Source organism: Adiantum capillus-veneris, chromosome 2, assembly GCF_014529385.1.
Source record: "Adiantum capillus-veneris isolate H3 chromosome 2, ASM1452938v2, whole genome shotgun sequence".
Lineage (NCBI taxonomy): Eukaryota > Viridiplantae > Streptophyta > Polypodiopsida > Polypodiales > Pteridaceae > Adiantum > Adiantum capillus-veneris.
The window spans coordinates 180,003,397-180,020,087 of NC_140932.1; the positions used below are offsets into that span (position 1 = coordinate 180,003,397).

At 45.9% G+C, this 16,691-nt stretch overlaps 1 protein-coding gene across 2 annotated transcripts in view; it reads left to right on the forward strand.

Moving 5' to 3' along the window:
- The first annotated feature begins 1,565 nt into the window (after positions 1 to 1,565).
- The window catches only part of MGP1 (MALE GAMETOPHYTE DEFECTIVE 1), a 45,690-nt gene continuing 30,564 nt past the window's right edge, over positions 1,566 to 16,691 (forward strand). The window contains exon 1 of one of the 2 annotated variants that reach the window (XM_086493154.1): positions 1,566 to 1,773. In XM_086493154.1, the coding sequence (XP_086349280.1) occupies positions 1,666 to 1,773 (108 nt within the window). In that variant the 5' untranslated portion in view covers positions 1,566 to 1,665. The remainder of the gene's footprint in view (positions 1,774 to 16,691) is intronic. The other variant, XM_086493160.1, reaches the window with a different exon arrangement.

Genomic DNA, 16,691 nt, shown 5'->3' on the forward strand with positions numbered 1-16,691 from the left:
ACATACATGTGCCCATAGGCGTCTTTGCTCCATGCTTGGCGACACATGCATATTGTGATTGAGCAAGAAGCTACCTCATGTGGCCACTTCTTGTTGTAAAGGTTAATATAAGGTAGTTTTTAGAGTCTCTGTTAAATGCGCCCTGCTTAGATGCCTTTGACTTCTTCGATGTTGGTTGTGACCACCATCTTCACTAAAATAGTTAGACAGATTGTCATTTGTGAGGAAGTTGATATTCCATGTTCACACCGAGCATGTTGAGGTGTTATCAAGGAGAGACTCTCTGCAAGAGACATTAGTTTGGCTTTTAGGCCTAGGCAGAAGAACCCTGCTAATTTTTTCACAAAGACTTTGTTTTGCTGAGAAGTTCCAAGCTATTCGCAAATTTGGATTTATCAAGCTTTATAGGGTTTGACTCTTCCTTATGCATGAGTGCAAAGTCATGTTCACAATAGAAATTCCAAGGGGATTTGTTACAATGATATGGCAGTTATGTGTAAGAGCACACTTAGGACCATTGGAACATTTTGTTTCCCTAGTAGGAGGGGTTTCCCCTGGCTTGTATATACTCCCAAGGGCTTCTCATACCTTTGCAGTTTTATATACTCCCATGGGCTTCTCATATCTTATATATTCCCATAAGGCTTCTCTTATCTTTGTAGTTTTATATATTCATGTAGACCTCGGGCTTCTCCTATCTTTGTAGCTGCCATTCAAGTAATACAACTTCTTGCATTGTGTGCCTTTTTAGCTTCTCCTTTTTCTCCAAGCTTTGACTGTGCATTCATGCAACCCTAATTTCAACACCTCTCTTGCTCTCTCTTTATCGATCTTTGCTATGGTTGATCAAATTCTTTCTCTTCCTCTTCACTTTATTGTCTCAATCCAGGAGTCACACAACGTAGGATAAGGGAGCCAGTAAAAAGATGGCCCTCAATACCAAGACCCATTCCCCCCACCCCCCCCCAAACAAAAATATATTCTTCTGAGCCAGCTTTTAGACAAGCAGCATCCAGTGCTTGCGTGGTTATCTCGCTTGTGGCAAAATCGTCGCCCTTGGATCTGCAATTCAAGCCTCGTTGGTGAAATGGCTCTAAATTCCCCCTCGCTAGTCTTTTAAGTGGTACCCAATTTTTTAGCATAGAGTTTGAACCCTGCGTTGTGCTTCGTCGTTGAAGTGCTGTTCATGCTCAGATTTTTGCTGATAAGAGGTGTTGCGTAGATCTACCATTTGCGCCTCTTCGCGATCGTAGGAATTGGTCGCCCAAGCTCGGTGCCTCTGAACTAGCTCCTGTACCCTAAATGGAGAGAGTGGCTTGAAAACACGTGCGCACCCCTAGCCGTTCTCTTACAGTTTTAGCTCTCTTGGGAATTGAACACACCCACTCTCATCAATGGGTGTTAGGTCAATTGGTAGAGTCATAGCCTATGTGCGTAAGGTCTTGGGTTCAATCCTCCCTTGACAACCTGAAGACTTGATCTAAATCCTTAGGGAATGTTCCCATATGCGAGTGTGTGCGTGTACCTGTGAGGCCTTTGTACATAGGGTGTGTGCGTGTGTTTCAAAGTTCTTGCACTCTCAAAAAAAAGAAATCTCTCTCTCTCCCTCCTCCCTCCCTGCACTTAACCCTCCTTTACACATTGTTTGCGGGACAGAAGCGAAGCATGGCGATGGTGGCGCGATCTAAGGGTTATGTATACATGAGACAAGCGCTAACATGCCCTCCATCCTTTTCTCGTTACAATGCATCCGCGCCGAACGCCTCTTCGCGGGTATCTTTTGGATTTGTACTCTGGTTTTTCGCTTAGCACGTGCAACTGTCTGACTTCTGCAATGTGGGCTATGCCATGCCTGCTAGAAGAAATGCATGTGATCGTAGCTGTGGGTTATGACGGTAGAGGATCATTGGTAGCTGCAACTGACTAAGCTGATCATTTTGTGCTTACCTTGTCGCACAATTTTCCAGCGGGCTCACATGATCGGCAGAGGCCATGCTTATTTGAGTCCTTGGTCTAGGATCACTAATACATTGAGCATCAACTGCATGCTGAAGGAAGATTTTTGTTATGTATGTCTTTTTTTCTCTTGGTAGAGGAAGGCAGATCAAATGAGAGAGAGAGAGAGAGAGAGAGAGAGAGAGAGAGGGAGAGAGAGAGAGATTTATCGTCCATTGAGGTCAAATATGACCTATGGGACCAAAACAAGACATTACATCCGTTCCTTGGAAGTGAGGGTGTCTGATACATATCTGGTAAGGACTGAGGGTCCATCACGAAGGTAAAGGAAAAGAACAAGAGCAAAACCTAAGAGGTTTCAAATGAGGGGGGAGCCGGTTTGGGAATTCGAAACTTTTGAATGATGGCTTTACCACCTCGATACACTGCCCATTTACCTTGTGTACGGGCTACGTCCTTCTTCTTGAGCTCGCTTGCTTTAATCTTGAGTTGATTTGTGGTCAATTCTTCGACGATCCATTTTTCCTTGAGGTGGTAGGAGTGGTGTAGCAGCCTCATCCGCTCTTCCTTGTCCTTGAAAGTGAGGATGCATTGCCCAGGTGGCACACGCCTATGCATGTCGTTGATTTAAGAGATAGAGTGGGGCTCAATGTCAATCGTTTCTTCGAGGGTGTCCTCCTCGGTGCACCCTAGTGAGTGGAGCTTTTCGATCCTAACCTTGAGGCTAAGAGATTCTTGTAGTCGACATTCTTGTAAGACTGCTTGTATCTTGGTATCGATCTTCATGTTTGTTGCCTCGTGGTTTGCTTGCTAGGCCGCCTTGACAGTCTCAATGAGAGAGGCTTCAACTTCGTGCACTTTTGTAAGCAGAGTTTGACTCTCCTTTATCTTCGTATCCGTAAGCTTACTCAAGCGTTGCTTGAGTTTAACATTCTCCGCAACGAGTTCTTGGATTTGAGCCTCTAGGGCTGTGATCCTTGCATCTTGGCGAGTGGTGGGATCCTTCCTCGGCGCAACTGCCACCGCAAGAAAGCTCTTGCGTGTGCTAGAAACTCGTGTTTTGAAGGAAGACATTGAATCTTCGATCTAGAGTCTCTGACTTTCTTCTTGGAAGCAGTCCAAAATCTTTGTTACGATCGTGGGAACAAGACCAAGGATTTTAAGGATACCTCTGAAGCAATTCTGCAACTTAACAACAATGGTGTCTAGGTACTCCTTTGTGTTGGCTGTTGGCCTCTTGCTTCCCCTTCCACTCCTGCTTCTCTCGATCCGAAGAAATCTGTGATCTGCCTCTGAGGCTGTAGTGCTCTTTGTCTTCTCATTAGATTATCCCTATGCCGATGTAGTTCCAGTAGGTACAAGCCTAAGCATCTTTGATCTTGGTATTGCATGATTCCATCTAGAGGTCCAAAGCCTTCTTTAAAGAGGCAATGAAAACGCCCACGTATCTCATAGTATACTGTGCAGTGGCATATATAGTGTAATTCTGTCTCCGGCTCCATTCCGCATAACTTGCAAATTCTGCTCTCAGCTGGGATTCCCCTAAATCTGCCAAATTCAATTTCCAATTGGTGTGAGGATGTACGAATGTGACACATAGCACATCTCAAACCATGAGACAGGTGGGTATCCATGTAACTCGGGCGAATCACAAATCCATCTTCAGATAGTCGTAGGAAGTTTTCTTTGTAGTCAGCCATCTTCGTGCCCAATTCTTGTGTAGGGTCTACCCATGTCCTCTTAGTATCCAATTGTATAAGATCCTGTCGGATGATTTTATTAATCTCCGTTCGTGTAATTGCCAGTGATGGAGCCTCAAGAGAGTATTGGAAGGGGGGTAATCTTTCCATACTGAACCCGTGTCTCTGAAACCACGAGGACAGTTGCGCATACCAGCATGATGTATCCCCTTTCATTGCCAATTGTCGAGAGGATTCGAGGGCCAGTCTAGTATATCGGCCATTATTTGTATCCCACAAACCATGTATAAAGGACACTGATCTAGTAAGAGCTTCAATTTCTATCGGAGGGGCCGCTAGTTCCGCTCGGGTAATCGCGTGTGGTACGGAGGCCTTGGCTCTAATCATTCGGGAAATCATAGATACCAAAGGTCTCTCCATTGACTTCCAATTATCCTGATCCACAGATGGTCCCCAAATATGGACCCCATAAAGCATAGCCGAAGCCACCACAGTATCAAAGAGCCAAAGTTTTGTTCGTGGTTCTTGAAACTGCACTTTTGAACACATCCTCTCCAACCCTCCCAGGGCTGCAGAGGCTCTGGATAATCTAGCATCCGTTGCTTTCTTAAGAGTAAACTTCGGTCCTGCAAATACCACCCCAAGGTATGTGTATGCATCTGTGTACTCTAACCCACTGCGGTGTGGTGTTAAACACCATAACTTTGGTTTTACCTAAGTTTACCGACGTACCAGTGTCCTCTGCAAATTTATGTAATGCATCTAGCTGCCTCTGCATTCCATTTGGTGATTCTGCTATCAATACAATATCATCTGCATACAACAACAAAGGGATCCATGACCCTGCAAGTTGAGCCCCTCTGTCACCCTCTCTATCAATGTAATCTGATACCTCATCTATGTACATACAAAATAAAGTAGGGGACAGTGGGCATCCCTGCTTTACTTCTATGGTGGAATGAACAATGTCGGAATTCCCTTCTGGAGTACGTACATAACCAGTTACTGACCCGTATAAGGCCATGATCCCCCAAATAATCTCTTTGGGGACCCCTAACTCTTGCATCCTGCGCATCAATCTGGCCCTTGGTACTGTATCAAAAGCTTTTCGAAAATCCACAAAGCAACAATACATCCTTCTCCCATTTGCTCCTCCTTCCTCAATAATGGCTCTGAGCGTAAGAATATGATCTAAAGTGGAATAACCCCTTCTGAATCCAGCTTGTCCTGTTGCTCTTATGCCCTCATTCTCTACCCATCTACTCAATTTTTGTTCAAGAATGGATGCGTACAGTCGGGTCAAAGTGTGACCTACCATAATGGTACGATAGTTCCCGGGTATCATAGGATCCCCTGACTTGAAAATAGGTACGATAGTAGATAATTTCCAAGATTCAGGTAATCCTTCACACATGACCCGATTAAACAGACGAGCAAGGACTTCTGAAAGTAGATCCCTGGCATGGATCAGATGTTTTGCTACTAAACCATCATGATCATATGCTCTTCTTGTCTTCATCTTATCAATGGCTTTTTCCACCATTTCCATAGTAAAGAAAGTACTAGTAGCAGGGCATGGCTCTAGCGGATCTGGTAATGGAGGCTGTCCAGATACCATATATAATGAATGATGTTACATGTTGACCCGAGATCTCAGGAGAAGTAATCGTCGGAGGCGGTGAGTGCTCTTGAAATAAGCGCCATGCCTCATGTGAGTCCTGACTCAAGAAGAGCTGATATAAATCCTTCTCCAGTTTGGCTAAAAATGCCCTTTTCTTGCGACGTACTAAACGCCGAAGAGCAATCCGAGACTGCTTATATGTGATGATCCCAAGTGTAAGCTCTTTCTGGACCTCGGTTCTCGTCTCTCTGCATTCCTCATCATACCAACTGTTTTGAGGCATGTTTCCAGCTCCTCTCTTCTGATCAAGTTGAGTATGTGGGTATGCCTCTTGTGCTGCTCCATGTAGTATCTCTGTTAACTGAGAAGTAATCTCCTCTACAGTATATACTGGCTCGGCTGCCCACATCCTATTATAGATCTTTTCCACATAGATTGAATCAGTTTTCGGCGTGAAAGTATATCTTGTGTGTGTCTTCTTCCTTTGTACTTGAGAGGCATTGTATTGGAAGGAGATTGATAAGGTCAAGAGAGCATGATCCACTGCAATCCCAACCGGTTTGGGTCCCACCTTAAAGTCCTTGATACTAGAAATAAAGCTTGGTGAAGTCATGACATAATCCACTGTACTGGCCCCATGCTTGTGCGGGAAGCATGTGAATCCCCCAGATAACGGGAAATTCTCTAGACCATTAAGTATGGCCAAACCATGTATAGTTGCCATCTCCATGAGATGTCTCCCATATTCAGTGTGTTCTTTATCCTGTGAGTTTCTAGTAAGCCTCCTATCACAAAGTGATGACATGGCGGACAGCAGAAATCCTAAAATTCTTGCAAACCCTAATTTTTGCCAAAAATCCTAATTTCCGAAAATCGCGGAGGGTGGAATTTTTTTTTTTTGGAAAAATGATGAGCGACACGAATTTTGCTTTTAAAAAAAAAAGAAAAGAGAAAAGACTTTCTAAGAGAGAGAGAGAACTGATGCTTTTTTATTTTAAAAGCTTTTGGGGCTCTGCTTTTGGGCATCCCTTGTATCTTTAAATAAGTGGTGAGGGCTTCACTTCTCAGAGCATTTGGACGCAGAGTCTGAGAGTGAAACCCTAACCGCTCTCTCTTGTACTTTGATGATTGATTAATACAAAAAGAAATACCGAAAGGGACGTCAGTCTTTGCGGCCAATATCTCTAGGCACGGAATCCGTCGGGCCAGTGCAAATCTATTGTGATCTGTGAATTGTTTTGAAGTGGTTATTTGGTGCTGTCGCGGTTGATTCTTGACTTGGAGTGTCCAAGTCTGTTACAGTGGTATCAGAGCATGACCGATTTCTCTTCTACGGGAAATCCGATCCCCGAATTTTTTTTCCGCGGCACCTATGGCTTCAGGCAATGATCAGTCGACTCCCTCTGCATCTTGAGATGCGGGCTGGGATCACAACGAAGATTCAGACAGAGAGTATGGCCCGCCTAGGCCTACTCAGGCGGAGCAGCAAGAGATGGAGCGTCGTCAATTGATTGGCGATGCAACAAAGATAATGCTCAATTTTTGCCAAGGACCCGAAGATGGCAAAATATATGAACCAGACCTCTTTGGAAGAGGTACAGATGGAGTGGCAAAGAACCACAACACCGACTCGCTCTCAAGAAACCTTCTGCCTCCAAGAAATATACGGAGAAGGAACTAGAGAACGTGGTTGATGCACGGATTGCTCAGCTTTTCGACGTGCAAAAGAAAGGCAAAAAGCACGGCAAAAAGCAGAAGAAAGGCACTGACTTCCCGGGATATTTGGGTCGTCGGTCGACATTTGACAAGGCAAAGAAACAGAAGAAGCGTGTTCGATTTGAAGGAGTACCCAGTTCTTCTTCTTCTTCTTCTTCTGACAGTTCTTCTAGCTCTTCAGACTCGAGCGAAGAAGACAGGAAAAGCAAAAAAGTGAAGCAAGAAACAACGCTTCGGAAAGGGCAAGAAAAAAAGGCAAGGAAGTCTAAGTCTCGCCCAGTGAATGACACTTCTACAGAGGACTCGTCTACGGACAGTTCAGACTCTGACAATGGAAACTTTTATGCGAACAAGAAGAATTTTTATAAAGCCAACCAGTATGACTTTCTCGAAGATAAAAGCAAGAAAGTCCGAGAGTTTAAGGAAGGTGGCCACTCGATCAAGTTTGATACTTTTTCAGGATACTCAGATGCTTCGAAGGCTTTGCCTTTTATACAGCAGTTTGACATCGCTTTCGCGGGAGGACGCTATTCAGAGCACTGCAAGATTCAGAGAGTTGCCTCTTATTTAAAGGGGAATGCTCGTACTTGGTGGTCCATGCTTCTCTTAAGCAAGACTGTGCCGGTTACATGGCTGAAATTCAAGAGGCTTTTTATTTCTTCTTGGTTGACTCAAGAGTTTGAGCGAGATATACGAGCTGCTTGGAACCATCTCCGGATGACCAAGAGCGATATAGTGAATTCTTACCGTGAAAGATTTTGGAGCTCTTTTCTACCCTCCTCTTCATTCAAGAAGATCTCGTTCAGAGAACAGAATGAGCGGTTTACCTTGGGTCTACCTACAGAGATCCGAGACCACTGCTTGGAACAGAAGTCAGCTTCTATTTAGGAGTTGATGAGTCATGCGAAGCAGGGCTTTGCCATTCCCTCTGGTAGTCTGACCTACCCCACAGATGAGGCCATGACACAACAAGCCGAACAGACTTCTGGGAATGAAAGTAGAAAGAAAAAGAGCAACCCAGAGAAAAAGGATGCACGACCCAAGCTTACTCGTGAGGAGAGAGCTCGCTTCATCAGAGAGGGGAAGTGCTTTGGATGCGGGGAACATGGACATATCTCCGCGAAGTGCCCTAAAAAGGCACAGAAAGAACAGAATGATAAAGACAACGACAGGCCTGAGAGTTCGAGAGCAGCTGAGGAATGTGGCAGAAAAGGCAGATAGAAAAGCAGAACTGGTACCACATGGCTTGGGACCCGCACAAAATCTAATGAATGAAAGTACAAACTTTGCCACTTTTGGGGCAAAGTGAAGGATCAGGAAGCTCTTTTGAAGGAGCCCAAGGCCAACTTCTTTTCACTTGGAATTGGCGGCTCGATTTGGAATTACGCCCGACAGATTGACGCCACAGGCGGAGGTAGTTCGACTGGCACCCGGATGGGATGTTGCCATTACACCGAGCATTGGCAAACTTCGTTTGCAATGACAGGGGTGTGCAGGGCATGCGAGTGACGTTCTACTCAGGATCCCTTGGTACCACAAGAACTACGCCATGGTTGACTACCGGGCCGAGAAAGCGACTTTGATAAATGAAGGGCTTAGAGATTGTACTTGATGAACTTCAGTTTCTTACTCATTCTTTTGGGAGAGAACTGAACGTTGGATAAAGGTTGAATATGTTTTGACCTGATGAAAAGAACGCCAAGATTTTTCTCCACACTCATGCCGATTGCTTTTCAGAGGGCCTGAAGATCAAACCATTGATCTGATACCTGGAAGCACGCCACCGAATCGGCCACCTTATCGTGTGAGCCGAGTACAGAATGAAAAGATTATGAACCCAGTGAAAGACCTCTTGGAAAAGAGTCTTGTCCAACCTAGTACTTCACCGTATTGCTTGTAAGGTCATCTCCCAGGAAAATACCGGTTTTCTTAAGAGTTGGCCTCTTTTTTAGAAATTCTTTCCTTATTTCTATATTCGGGAATCGGAGAATAAGTGCCCTATCCTTTACGTTTCCCTTCTCATCGATTCCTTTCTTGCCCACTCTCCATGCACTTGTGTGAGTAGGCTCTGTGATGCCCATGTGTTGTAGCAGTTCCTTCACTTCTTCATCTACATTCTCTTTGTCTTTGACTCCTGTGACCCGCACATGCAGAGCCCGAGTCTTCCTTGTCTGCTCTTCCTCAATGGTCATATTAATGATGGTAGAAGTAGGTATGGTCTCGAGCATCTGGGCCTTCCCTTTCTTCGCATCCTCAATCCATTTCTCTGCTTCATCAACCTTTTCTTGTGTCTTCACAAGACGTTCCGCCCATGAAGATGCCGTTTTCGATTTTTGTTCATCTCCTTCCCGTAGAGCTTTCATCTGATCCTTCATGTCCTCGAGCTCCTTCAACACCGAAGGTTGGTTGTCTCCCTTCTCCTTAGTTGCAGATTTGCAAGCCGCAAGTTCTCCTTTTAGCTCCGCGATTATTGCATCCTTTTCCCCCATGTGTTTTTCCATAGTTGTTCTCCATGCTTCAAAACTTGCTACTACCTCATCGAGTTTCTTTTGCATAACGCATTCTGTTACATTTACTTCGGCCTTGATTAGGTTTCGTAATTCCGTTTTCAAGATCTGAATCTCCTCATTCTGTATCCCCCTAATCTCTCTCCTTAGTTCTCTCATCATGTCTCCATACATGGAGTTCCTGTAGCTCTCAGCGCTCGCGTGCATTTCCTTCCTGATGTCATCCCTCATGTAGTTTAGCTCTGATTTGAGCATCATCTGGACCTTCTCCATCATTAGTTCATCATGCATCTTGGACGTTTTTCCCACTCGTAATGATCCTGGTGATAGTACAGTATCTCTGTTTCTCCGCTTAAATGTAGCTGTTGTTTTTTTTGTGGTGGTGTAGCTATCTACACCCGGCCCTTCCCCTTCGGTAGGCGGATCCATCGAACCCGAGCCCCAAATGTGGGGTAGGGTACTAGGGAGAATAGGGCAAACTTAAAAGATTTTATCTTAAGGCTTTTTACCTTAAGGCTTAAAAATTCTCTCTAAATTTGAACATAAGGCTAGGACTTCCTACGCGTAGGTGAAGGCGTATGTTGGGACTTGCTACGCGTAGGATGTCTCCTGCCTTATCGTGAGAATCCTGCAGCCACGCCTGTGGAACCCTAGCCACCGCGAGCATTGCAGCCCTACGCAGCGCCTAATCAGCACCCACGCAGCGCCTGCTGACCCCCTGGTTCGCGTTGTTCGCCTGCTGACCCCCAGTCGTACCCAGCGCTGCCCTGTTCGTGACAGCGCGACCTCGCCATTGGCTGACCTGCTCAACCCTGCGCGTCGTCACCCCTGGTGCCTTGTCATGCCACCGCTCAGCCCCGTGCTCAGGCACATCGCGTCTCAGAGAGAGAGAGAGAGAGAGAGAGAGAGAGAGAGAGAGAGGGAGAAGGAGACAGATTGAGGGCGGGGGTTTGTTACAGAAACCCTGAACTTCGTGTGTACATGAGAGAGAGAGAGAGAGAGAGAGAGAGAGAGAGAGAGAGAGAGAGAGAGAGAGAGAGAGAGAGAGAGAGAGAGAGAGAGAGAGAGAGAGAGAGAGAGAGAGAGAGAGAGAGAGAGCCTAATGGAATCCAAGGTGAAGGACCAAAGCAATGAGAGAGAGAGAGAGAGGGAGAGAGAGGAGCCTAACGGAATGAAGGATCAAGGTCCAAAGCAATGAGAGAGAGAGAGAGAGGAGGCTCAAGGCATGTGGGAGGTGAGGGGGGGGATCCTAGGCTAGGTGGGAGGGATCCTATGCCAAAAGACAACCCAAAAACCTTCCAAAAAAAAGTGCAACCAAAAATTCTCAAAATGGTCAAACTGACCGTTGACTAGTCAAACGAACTAAAAAAGCCACCGGACGGATCGGACGCCTTGACCGGACGGGACGAAACCGGACGCCTTGTTCTGTCCGACGGACGAGAACAACCCTGGATTGTGTGTAAAACCCTGGACTTGTTGGGGAAAATCGCCACCAAGGGGGAAGTCTTGCTTGAGAGAGAGAGAGAGAGAGAGAACCTGCTCCACTTGTGCCTGTGTTCTCCTTCTCTTTTGCCAAATAGTGCTAGCCTTGGTTTCCTTATATATTATCTTACCCAATTTGCCCTACTCAGTTCCCAACAAAAGTCACTTAAAATAATAAGTGAAAAATGTCAAAAATAGGGAAAATAGGTTGAATGCATTGGAAAATTCCCCTGACGGATTCTGATGATAATGCTGATGATTTGTTGTGTGCAACTGGAGGATATGCATCCAATCTAAGTGACTGGTCATGCACGGTCTGCGAACAGACTCACAAAAGTGCCAGATCACTTCCTATTCTAGACTGACTTGACTGGCTGAACCTTGGTCATGCTGTAGCTTGTCCACGGACACATGGCTTGGATGTGTCCCGTGACAGAAAGACAAGGATTCACGACCCCGGCTCACTCTTCGAGAGAGGGCCAACTACATAAAAACAGGTTAGAGAGTTTGAGAGCAGTTGAGGACTGTGGCAGAAAAGGCAAGATGAAAGCAGGACTGGTTCCAGATTGCATGGGTAGTGAACTAAGCACGTTTGATGAAAGTACAGAACTTTGCCGAGCTTGGGCCAAAGTGGAAGATCAAGAAGCCCTGATTGTCTTTGATGGAGGAGCCAAGGTCAACTTCATTTCACTTGAAGTGGTGGCGCGGCTCGAGATTACACCCGATCGGATGGGACCACAAGTAGAGGCAGTTCTAGCGGCACCGAGACGGGACGTAGCCATTACGCCTGTCATTTGCAAACTTCGGTTGCATTGTCAGGGGTATTTGGGGCACGAGGACTTCTACGTAATGCCCTTGGAAGGTTGTGATGCCCTCCTTGGAGTCCCTTGGTACCATAAGAACAACGCTGTCGTCGATTATTGGGCGAAGAAAGCGACATTGACAAATGAAAAGGGCCTAAAAATTGTACTTGATGTAAAACTGAAGGGCTAGTCTGTCCCTATTCCTTGATCAAAAGAGCCGAAAGGAGAAGCCAACTCCTTAATAAAAAAATAGCAAACTGATTGGCCCTCGGAATTTTTTTAAAGCTAACTTGAGTTGTTTTGCAGATATCCTGTAATCGCGGACGATTTCTCTCTTTCAAGAAGGGGGAATGTCACAAACTGCTGACGTGTCAAGTCAGTGAAGAGCAAAGCCAAGCTTCAGATCACGGTCAAGGGGCCTAAATCCTAAGAAGTACAAGCAACAACAGAAGAAGAAGTCCTACCAACTTATGGGACCCCGTCCGATGGGGCCCAAGTGACATAAAGGCAATAAAATAAAGCTGGACCCACACACACACACACAAAGGCTTGCACAACAGCTGATGTTGTGGCAGCCGTATGGATGCTCCGGATTTTCCATTGACTGATGACGTGGTAGACTGTACGGATTTCCGCGTTTTGCGCTGACTGCTAACGTGGCAGTTGTACGGATTTTCGTGATTTACGCTGGCAGCTTTTGGGCATTTCTTTTGAGGCCAATTGCTTTTAAGTTTGAAGGCTTTTCATGTAAGCTGCTTTTCATTGGCCAAGGGCCTTTAAATATGTGCAGAGGGCTCATTCTCTGGCACGCTTTAGTGAGACACTGAGAAGGTACAAAGCACGAGTATTGACATTGTACTGAGTTCAAGTAATATAAAGAAATATCGAAAGGGGCGCCAAGGTTTGGGGTCAATACTCTCTGGGGTGGAATTCCGCCACTCCGTGTCGCGTGTGCTCTCTCTCTTTCAGTTTAGTTGTTATTGAAGTGCTAAAAGTCTGTTCACTCTGTTCTTTTCTATTGGAACGTGGTGCCCGTCTTGTGACAGAACTCGCTTGTGATCTTCTCTTTTGTCTTCCTTGCATCCACAACACACGAGAAATATGTACCAAGGCAAGAGGAGACAAGTATGTTAATGATGTGCCGCCTGTGTATATCACTCCATCCATCAAAGATGATGGTGCATCCAAATTGCTGCCGTCCGACCTTCACAGGGACCAACGCCTTATCTATCAAGGCCTTCTGCTCGTCCAGTGCTGAGGCGTGCATCTTTTTGTATTCGAGCCCACTCCATGAATCAGTAGCACTTGCACCTACCTGGGCAATGGCCCTAACCATCCTCTTCCACTGGTCAGTCGTCAAGACATTGAAACTGATATTGCACTCAATGAGAGTGTGACAAATCTCTATCTCAGCCACTTTAGGAGGCTCTCTCACCCAAGATTGAGAATGCACACGTGAAGGCAAGGTGGTCTGCCTAGGCACATGCACATCACCACCACCACCCTTGAAACCGGCCTGTTCAATCCAAAAAGGGCGGCAGACTTTACTTCAAACCTTGATTTAGCTTTCACCCATTATTAGTCGTCTATTATACCTGCGCTATAGTGACACGAAAGGGGAATGGGATACAGATGCTAGAATGCACTTGTATGAGAAGACCGACACCAGATTGGCCCCTAACTTAGGCGCCCCTTTCGGTATTTCTTTATTGTTTAAAAGAGGGAATAAATGCTGTGGTTCTTTCCAAGCTGCCCCGCACAACCTTGGCTGAATTTTGACTGTTCTGGCCTGATTTCGGCAGCATAACTGTTCTAGAACCCTTCACAGTCAGTATTCCCACACATTGAATGATTTTCCCGACGCATACGGGCACTTTGCAAAACCTGGCGAGAATCTGCAGCACGCTGAATTCTCTGTTTCCAGCCCTGAAAATGCGCCAAATCGCCTGTACAGCGGTCCCCTTGCGTCCCCGAACCTCCTGGGGGTATTAGGGTCCGTTTAGCGCCAAAATCCTAAACCTGCAAAAATACACAGCAGGCTGTAATTTACTGTTTCGGGCTCCGTTTCGCGTGCCGGTCGCATCCGTAGCAAGTCCTTGAGCTCCCGCACCTGTAGGGCTACTTGCCCTTTGAATCGGACGAGATTTCGAGCGTGAAACCTCTCCGAATCACCTGTTCTTGCGGGGGGATTAGCCGCTAGCTAATCCAGTACCTGTGCAAGAGGCTCTTGCCTCGGCAATCGCGCATGAACCCACACAACTGTACATTGGTCAAATGAAGAGCCCACTAGTGGGGCATAACATACTGCCATAGGGGAGAGAGAGGGCAGTGCGTAGCGTGCAAGGCATCACTCCTGGCACCGCACTGTGCATAAGAGGGAAAGCAAGCACTCCATAGCTCTGAACCTGTGACAATTTTTGCAAAACTGCCCCTCCTCTCTTCAAATTCAGCGCCACTTCTTGTTGCATGAGGAAAGTGCACCAGAAGGTGCCACTTGGCACATTTACAAGCATTTTCTCGTTTCGGGGTTGCCGCCTAAAAATCTCCCAACCGGTTGCCCAGTTGACTTCACGGCAGAGTAAGAAAATGTTCCCCTCGTCATTCCGGAGGTAATGACGTAAACACATTTTCAGGTCCCAAAATAGTAGTTCCCTAAATTTTAGGAGATGTTGCCATTGTATCTTTCTAGGTCATCCGACCCTCTTTGTACACTGCGGCCACATCCATAACTGAAATGTAGCCTCTGTAGCAAAGGATCCGCTTTGGCTAGTCAATGACCCCACTTTGGCTAACCATAGTCCTTGTCCAACCTTAGTGCTCTCTTGCCCTCAGGCCTGGACTCCCTCTGGACAGTTCCACACTAGCTATGCAATGCAGGGCAGTTAGATTTCCCGAGGGGTGTTTCCAAAAAGTGAAAGTAAATAGATAATAAGAAAGAAATCAACAAAAAGGATAGATAGTAGTCACACGCTGGTGACAACCCTCCTCCTGCATGACACGAGCCCTCTTCCTGCTAGCAGATTTCTGAGGCTCTGATCCCTCCTCTACCTGTGTAAAAGAATCACCAAGCTGTCCAAGAAGAGCATCTTGCAAAGCGTCTTCTGTTTGTTGTTTCTTTTTTCCTTTCTCTGTCGCCGCAAATGTAGGATTTCTTAGCAATCAACGCTTCTCGCACAGCTACAGGTATCTTTATGCATTTGCCACAATTATTTGTGCAATTGATGACGGTCAGATGCATCACACCTTGAGTGATTGTACTTGACAATGTGAAACCAGAGTATTTGCATGACCACTTGCGACAATCTGTTCCAACTTGCCTAGGAGTGTTGACAATCTCGATGACATTGGTGTGCTCATTCCACAGGGGATTAGTTGGTTTCGGCATGATGGCTCTTGCTTGAAGAAAAACAGTTTGCTCGGTGCTCACAGTATGTATGTGGCACGAGAGAGAGAGAGAGAGAGAGAGAGAGAGAGAGAGAGAGAGAGAGAGAGAGAGAGAGAGAGAGAGAGAGAGAGAGAGATGAAATGAAATGAAATGTTATATTAACGTCTTCAAAAGGCCAAAATGACCTATGAGACCTATTTGTTACAAAACACTGAATCTGATACCATGTTTGGGTACAAAAGAAAGTAGAAGAAAAATACTACTGCTACAAGCTGGGACTATGCGAATGTGACAGCTCATACGATAGGCACCCAGTAAACTGGATGTAACAATGTGTGAAACAATGATAGAATGGGAGGGGAAAAATGGTGAGGATCCATCCTCATCTGCACTCTGGGTGTCGAGAGATTAAAGCTCGAATCCTTTGCTGTAGTCTCCGTCGATGTTGTGTAGCTCCTCTCCTCAGTCGTGGTCGTCTGAATCTGTGTACTCCAGTGTTCGGTTGATAAGAGTGCCAATAATGGTCGAGTGAGTGAGGGCTGAGCTCTGCGGTGGTGGTTGCTTCTCTGGCTGTCCCATATCTAGTGAAAAGAAATCTGTAATCTGTCTCTGGGACTGTCTCTCTCTAGCTCTTCCCAGTAAAGTGTCTCTATGTCTGTGTAACTCAAGTAGATATAGTTCAAGACATCTCTGATCCTCACAACTCATGACCCTAGAGAAAGGACCAGTGGAAATGGCCACGTATCTCATAGTACACTGTGCAATGACATATGTAATGTAACTTTGTCGCTGGCTCTATCTGGCATAAGCGGCATAACCTATTGTCTGTTGGTATCCCTTTGAATAGAGAGAGAGAGAGAGAGAGAGAGAGAGAGAGAGAGAGAGAGAGAGAGAAAGAGAGAGAGAGCTCACTTACCTGATTCTGAACCTGCACGCGCACTGTGAGTAAGTACTATTGCTACGTTGCAGAGAATTTCTCAGAACGGGCCATTCGGAGAAAAGCGCCCCCATATCACTTTGCGTACGGCAATTTTCAGAGCCCTAGGTGCAAAAATTTATTCAATATGTTGGTCGCTTGCATTCAGACGCCCAAATCACCCTTTTTTTTGTTTAAACTGCCATACAATAAGATCAGTCCGTGTAATGTACGGATCAGTACGGACGTATCGTACAGTACATACGGTGTTAGGTGTAGCGGAATGAATGTTGTATTTTCTCAAGATTAGTGATCTTTACTGCTCAAGGTTCCTTTTAGTTCTTAGGGAAAGAGAGAGCTTTCCGTCTTATGGAGAGTGCTATGATCACGAACAAAGTGAGTGGATATTGTGCGTGCAAGTGAATGAGACTGAGAGAAGGAGAGAAAAGAGATACGACACCTGGGAGGTTGTAAAACCCTCCTCCAAAGGCCCCCACTCTCGTCGGCGAGAGTGGTCTACTTTGATTGCACAAAGGTGTACAATGCGAATGCAATGGACTGATGCAATGGGACTATGCCGATGACGACGACGGCGATGACGACGA